Source organism: Haemaphysalis longicornis, unplaced genomic scaffold, assembly GCF_048455015.1.
Source record: "Haemaphysalis longicornis isolate Haplotype H1 unplaced genomic scaffold, Haemaphysalis longicornis Haplotype H1 scaffold_1, whole genome shotgun sequence".
Lineage (NCBI taxonomy): Eukaryota > Metazoa > Arthropoda > Arachnida > Ixodida > Ixodidae > Haemaphysalis > Haemaphysalis longicornis.
The window spans coordinates 197,776,036-197,783,199 of record NW_027526203.1 but is presented as its reverse complement, the minus strand read 5'-3'; the positions used below and the strand labels follow the sequence as shown (position 1 = coordinate 197,783,199).

The following is a 7,164-nucleotide window of genomic DNA, read 5'->3' as shown; positions in this document are numbered from 1 at the left end:
CTATGACCTACCACAACCTCCCCTTTGCTTTCCGAGGTTTTCTTCCAACTTCCAACCCTTATTTTCTGTCTTATTTCACAGAGCCCCTCATTTCCCATTTTCTGATTCGCTATTTAGCTATATATATATCCTGACATAGAAAATATTTTTTGAGTATAGTATCAGCGAAAGATATTTTTAACGGCGCCGCAGTGACCTCGCACTTTGATTTTTTTTGTTTTTCATTTAAGCTAAATGATCAATGCGGAAACTTTTTGGCATCAACCATCACAAAGACACTGCATGCATGCGCTCGGGCAAGCACGTCCCAAAATATTTTTGTTGAAGCCCGAGCCTGGCCCGGGCCCGAGAAAATGCGTGCTACCTGGCCCGGGCCCTTGCAGTGCACTAATTTACGCAACACACACGATACGTTTTAAAAACTTCGCTCAAGTCAGAGAAAAGCATCAACATTCGCAACCGTACGTAGTTCTAAGAAAAGCACCACATGGCACACTTTATCGCGCGATCATTTTAAAAGTGCACAGTTCATTAGAACGCTGGTTACCGTTAACATAAAATAATTAGCGCTTTAGAAATGCACAAGTTCATGAAATGTACTGCCCACGTCTTGCAGACGTAAGATAATTATGAACAGTTAGGAACTCAACGAATAAAAGCAGGGTAAAACAAATCGCAAATATAAAATATTTCTAGCAATCACATAAATTTATTAAGGGTGCAGCCCCACCCCACAATACTGCACAATCCTTTTAAACTGCATGAGCCATGGCCCTTCTGCAATTAGAGACCGTCGCACGCATAACACCCTGTCCGTATTACCAATAAAAGACAGAATCAAGAACACTTAAGGATCAGTGCAGTGCCTGCAAGACTCCTCTTGTAATTACACACAAAAAAGACCATGTGCAGCGGTTAAAAAACGTCAAAACACAGCGTGAATCGCCGAACAGCAGCATAGCGGCACGTCGATCAACGCGCGCCGCTTCGGGATCTCCTCGGGCGGGGCACACCAGCGCCACGCGCGGCGGTTAACACGTTTGGCTTCAAGGGCGCCGTAGGGAGCAGCCGCCGCTTTTTCCACTACCCAAGTATTCTAGTTCACTCTAGTAACGGTCCCTTCGAGGGACTTTAGGGCATAGTTTCTCACAGCTTTAGGGGGCTATCAAAACGTGAATTTTCTTCCTCCTTTTAGCCGCATGCAGAAGAACCTCTCCCTCGGAAGCATGGAGGAAACCTTTTCTTTCCTCCATGCTCGGAAGCAACGTCTCTCTCTTCCGCGCTTCGAAGTGCATGTAATTTCGTATATCTTTTTAAATTTGCGCTATTTTTAAGTTTAACTTCATGTGTAACTCTTCAAGTTTAACTTATTCCAATTTATGTTTTCAAGTTTCTCTTCAAAAAGGCGTTAAATTTTTACTTGATTAAAAAGTTGTTTGTGACCGATGTTCGACAATTTTTTGGAGTCAAAAAAAAGCTCTTCTAGGATTATTAATTGGAAAGCTATAAATGTGTTTTACAAATAGCAGTATCTATGCAGCAACTTTGAATTAACTGTATGCTTTGAATATGGCTATGTAATGTATGTTGCGGACATCGTCGCGCGACCCTCTCGTCCTCGTCTGGCGTCTGGCACCACTGGTAGCTGTAACCGAATTTATTTTGAACGCGAGCCAGCTTCATCGGTTGCTTCAAGCCACTGTACTTCAACCATCAGAGGTGATGCTTCAACCCTCCCTGTTCTGTGGCTTCAACCACTGTAACTGTTAAAGGACTGTAACGTGGCAAAGCGGTGCCATGTCGGCACATTTCGTAGTGGCTTTTGCGATGCCCTAGCACATTTATTATGGCGTCTGTAGTAGACCTTTTGTTTTCGAAAGTGGTATCGTCGGAAGATGTTCTACAGTGGCTGACAGACCCGGAGTATTTGCCGGGCCACTCGGAACTTGAGTTGACCGGTTTGCGGAGGAGCGACTTCATTGCAAATTTCGTTAACTTCATTCGGGACCAATGCCCGCTGATCCAGCAGTCATCTTCGCCAGCACAGCCGCGGCAGCCCTCTCCGGCGCCCGTAAAAGTGTGGAGCACCTCTGCCTTCAAATCGAAGGGCCCTGGCGACGTCGTTCAGAACAGTAAGCTTGAAAGCGTACTCTGCTCGAGATCGCGACCGTCAGCGGGTGGTCGTCGTCAGAACACAGCGCGAGTGTTTGGCGGTAATGGTCAAACGTCAACGTACGTGACACCTGTTACGAGACGGGATCTGCCTCGCACAGGCGCCACCGATGCTGCTGGGCAAGAAACTGTTCCCCGTCGCACTGATAGACGGGTTGCATCTAAAGAAGTATTCACGTCGGCCGTTTTCGCTGAGTCTGCTTTTGTGCCTGACTTCGGCGACAGTGGCGTGTTTCCAGCCGTCGGCACTCGAGCCGTTGAAAAGCCCAGGCCGATACGGAGAATAACGCCAACGCCCGTCAAGTCGCAGTGGAGGAAGCTGACGCTGAACGACTTCTTGCCTCCCGAGGTTGCTCAGGAACACCACCGAGGCGAGAACTCGCGGCCGGCCAGGCAGCATCATCACAAGGAGGGCAGGGAGTCCACAAGGAGCCACTTCAGGACGGACGCGCTGCAACAAAACCGCATCACTACGCCAGTGGGTTGTAAAGATGAACCGCAAGGTGTCGACGCCAGCGTTTCCCAGGAACCCCCGGAAGAGGTGCAGCCTGAGGAGTATGTTGTGCCAGTACCCCAGTGCACTACCGACCGAGAGAAGCTCGATGTCCTTGCTGCTGTGTATGCTGCTCTTTTGAACAGGGGACTCATCGTGAACATAACGGTCGAGCTTTTCTTCCTGCTGCAGTTGTTGACAGCGAAGCAGAAGGTCGGCTCGGTGGAGGAGGATGGCAGTACGAAGCTCCTTCATTCGGTGCACAATTGCACACACTTTGCAGTCGCTGTGCTGCGAGACATCCTGCCGTGGCTTCGCTTCTTGGACAAGCCGACGCTCAAGCTGCTCTCAAATGTGCAGCACCTCACGGCATTCTCACCCACGTTGCACTCTGGCATCGTCATCTTGTGCGAGTGCGTGGCGCCCATTTCAAGAGTGTGGCCTTCCTCAATCGAAGGTGTGGCGTTCGACGACTCCACCGACAGTAGGGAACATTTTCTCTCCGACAGCAACTTCCGTGCGTTCCGGAAGCAGAGAGACCTCTTTTACAGCCTGTTTCGGGACTGGAAGCGGCACCAGTTTGGCTCGGGTGAAAGCTTTGCTGCCCATTTCCCACGCCGAGTGGCCGAGATCCTCAACACGTGCAGTGAGCCGTGCAACTTGTCACACCTGGCTCGCCTTGTCCTCGGCCAGTTGATGACCAGCTGCTGTGGGGGTTTAGGGCTAGATGAGGAGGGAAATATTGACGAGAAATTCCTCCTGGACTTGAAGAGCGCATCTCCACAAAAAATGGAAAAATTGCAGGAGCGATTCCTTCAGCCGTTCAAAGTTGGGGGTCCCTGTCCTAGCCATTGTTTCACTGGCTCCCAGATTTTCTTCTACGAGTTTTGCAAATTTGCTGCCAACTCCATTTTTTTGCAGCACTTTAAGGATCAGTGCGTGTGGAAAATTGTTGAGTTTGAGGCAGATAATCCTTTCCAAGATGCTGAGGAGCCGCTCGGTGAAGATGTAAGAAAAGTTGTCATTGCGGCGCTCTACAAGTTCAAGCTTCTAGGGCTGTTCCTTGGTGTTGTCGAGTTCCTTCCTTACAGCGCCAATGACGGCGGGCCAAAGAAATACAAAGACGAGCAGCAGACGATCAGAAATCTGAAGCCTCTACCTCTCAATATCAGTGGTATTGTCAAAGCTTCTGTGAAGACGAGGCAGCTTGCTGCTACGTTAACGTGGGTAGTCAATTTTCTCAGCATGATGGACCCCATTGCAAAGACCCTAAATGCGTACAAGGATGTGCTTGGTGTGCTGTTTTCCATCTACAGGTCAGTCACACTGATGCAAGCAAGCAAGGTGACGTTCTTTGCCAGGGTAATGCTAGGCTGGCTGTTTGAAGTGCAGTGTGTTCAGTCTGATGTCTTTGCATGCTTCTCAAATAGTGTCCTTGTACGGTTCGAGTCACTCGGAAGTTTTGTCGATGGCTGTATGATCTATATGTGTTGTCCCTATCTTGGGGAGCTTCGCTGCATCCTGCTTGAGCATCTTGCTGGCAGGAGACCAAGGTTTGGGGAGATTCGCAAAATCACTCCCGTCTCGGCAAACGAGAGTGATGTCAAGACGCAGCTCTCGAGTCAACTTGAAGAAAATTTCTTCCACATTCACCCTCTGTCTATGAGGAAGACTGTTGACTTTGTTGCAGAAAGAGTTTCTTCGAATGTTGCAAAAGCTTTGAAGAAAGATGTTCAGGCAGCCATCGCATCTTCGAGAGACGTTCTTGCACTGGAAGGAGGTACAGAGGCTGACCAGGAAGAACAAATAACGAAGCTTCTCTTGGAAGTGGGTGACACCACACAGAAGAGGGCCCAGGAGCTGTGCCGAGAGCACATTGACAAGCTGCTGCCTGCACTTCTGCCTCCCGACACGGATCCCCAGGTTCTGAAGGTGTGCTGCGCCGTGAGCACCAGGAGCGCCACCTCCAAGGTGCAGCAGTGGGTGAAGGCAAACGTGACCGAGAAAACTGTGCGACAGGGGATCTCTGCCGCGATGGGCTCAGCCAATGGCCAGTGCGGCACACCCACCAAGGAGAACGTCGGTGCCCACTTCAGCGCGCCGTCAGCCTTCGGCGCTTTGGACAGGTTGCACGCAACCATGCGGCGCGTGCAGTCGGGGAAAGGATGCTCAAGCCAGGAAGCCTTGGAGCTGCTGGACGTGTGCGTGAAGTCCAGGAGTGCAAGGCTGGAGTGGTCGCCATCGGCCGCCTACAACATGGAGCAAGCAACCTTTGACTTTGTAGTGTGCCTTGCGGTGTGGTGCCCGGAAGCATGTACGCGTTCCGTCCTCCATGCGGCCGTGCCCCTGTGGCAGGACAGCCGTGCTGTGAGCCAGGCCGGCAAGCAGCTCTACTGTGCTCGCAATCTGCACCTTGCGATGGTCGGTGCTGACACGTGCACCACACTGTTCAAGTTTGGTCAGCTGGCCCAGGTACTCTTGCATTTTGACCTCCTCGCAGCCGAGGACTTGGAGGAAAGCCTCAAGTCTGTGCTTGACCTTGAGCTCCCGGCCACGGTGCTGGAGCCATCGGTTTGTGTGCTCAGAAGCGTTCTCCAGCTGTACAAAGACAGCCACGGTACGGCGAGGTCAGAATAGAACGACCGGACTGCATCCATGGATGCTGACCCCTGAAGACGTGCATGCCTTGTGGACATCTGTGCAAAAATGTGTGGAATGCCTTTGCTCAGTATTTATTTCTGTTTACTGTACTGCAGGCATGAAACGGGCCTTAGTGTGATGTGTGTCTGCAGGAATCATATTCTACTGCAATAGCCGCCTTGTTTGAAGTGATCAATGCCGTGGCCAGTTTTTTTGTGGCTGTCAGATGCCAGAACTGTGGCCGCACCTCCCACGACTGTTTAGGTTACCAGAACCGGCAGTGATGAACAAAACTTATTGCCTGAAGCGAGTGACTGGACACTACCCAAGCGGCACTGCCATCCACTGGGCCAACTGACCTTGTGCTGTGTGGTGTACCATTACTTTTGCAATGAAAGTACAAAATTTCCCTTTTTGGGTGTAACAATGAAAGCATGTGTGTGCCGAAATTGCTGCATGTGCACAGTTCTGACCTTTATTTAAGTTACCTGTGCACCTTTCTTGAAAAATATATCAGCCCCTGAAAAAAGAAAAAGCCTCTGTCTTGTCTTTTTTGCACAAGAAAATATAGTCTATAAAAAATGCTATTGTGGATCGATAAAATATGCAAGTGAGAATGCAAACACGGAAATGGGGAAACTGGTTGAAGGCGATGAAACATAAATTTAGTTTGTTTTTTAGTTAACGAATGCTTCTGTGTTTCGGTATCTTAAGGTGCCGATGTCATGGAATTGGTGTATTTGAATTTTAGTTGTCCACATTGGTACACGATTAAATTGGTTGTCACCAGCTTGGGGTTTGGAAGTGCCCATTGTCCAAGTACAAGCTACGGCCAAAACAAATGGGGTGAGAACGCTGTGACATGTGATTTTGATAATTTGGACTAGAACACCAAAGGAGCCAGAAAAAGCAAGGCAAGCTTAGCATAATTTGCTGCTTCAGATCTGCTAGGGCATCCAGTATGTGTCCAATGGTAAGTGAGCACGTTGTGATTGCAGTGCACTAAAAATTCTAAAGTATCTTTGCTAAGTGTTGTGTTTGTCAGAACTGTGCAGCTCAGTGGAGTTTTCGGTGGCTCTGAGCTAATTTGAATCAACTGAAGGGCTTATATTGCGCGACAAAATCAACCTGCTCAAGCAAAAGTGTACTAGACACCCTGCTTCATTTGCACGCTTTGTGGCACCACCTACATGTCAATGAGGAACTGTGGAGAGTTAATGTCCTTTTGCGGTAAGCTGATTAGTCCTGATACTTTTGACAAAGGGTGCCTTGGTGTTGCAAAGCTGCCATGTAAAAACCTGCACCTTCGTATGAAATCTAGGTGTGCACAACTTCCTGAGGTGTGGCAAGCATGCGGAAGCTTTTTAATGTGTAAGCATTCCTTACCAAGTACCCCAATGCCAACAGTTTAATGCCTTGCATGTGCACAAAAATTGGTGAAGACGTTTAATCATAAAAGTGTAAACGTAGATCACTGAAAGAAAAAAATTATATAACCAAGCAAAATGAAAAATTTCCAAGTTTGGCTGTTGTTAGCCAAAACTTGCAACTGTTGTCTGTCACTAAAAACCAACAAAATGATAGCTACAAATCAAGTAATGAAATCACAGTGCCCTCATGAGATAACTAAAAAAAACAAAATGAACTAACCGAATCACAGGTAGCACCTTCGTGGAATTTAAACGGTGCTGTCTGAGTTTATGTGTCCCTTCAATGTTGAACATAGGGTTGGTGGAATAGAGAATTAGTATCTACTAATGTCTGCACATTATTGGGCAGCTAGGAACTTGTGCAGCTTTGTTTAACACTGGAATTGTTGCTGGGATACTTGCCGAATTTACAATACCTGTGTGTGCATC

At 48.5% G+C, this 7,164-nt stretch overlaps 1 protein-coding gene across 1 annotated transcript; it reads left to right on the top strand.

The window, feature by feature from the left end:
* Positions 1-1,580: 1,580 nt before the first annotated feature.
* Dlt (codanin-1 like protein dlt) lies at positions 1,581-5,814 on the top strand. Its single transcript, XM_077672637.1, has one exon. It carries the CDS (start codon positions 1,847-1,849, stop codon positions 5,300-5,302), a length of 3,456 nt encoding a protein of 1,151 aa, XP_077528763.1. The 5' UTR covers positions 1,581-1,846; the 3' UTR covers positions 5,303-5,814.
* The last annotated feature ends 1,350 nt before the right edge of the window (positions 5,815-7,164 follow it).

What these genes read in the sequence shown, in the direction of transcription:
- Dlt (XM_077672637.1), top strand. Translation starts at nt 1,847, where the DNA reads ATGGCGTCTGTAGTAGACCTTTTGTTTTCGAAAGTGGTATCGTCGGAA.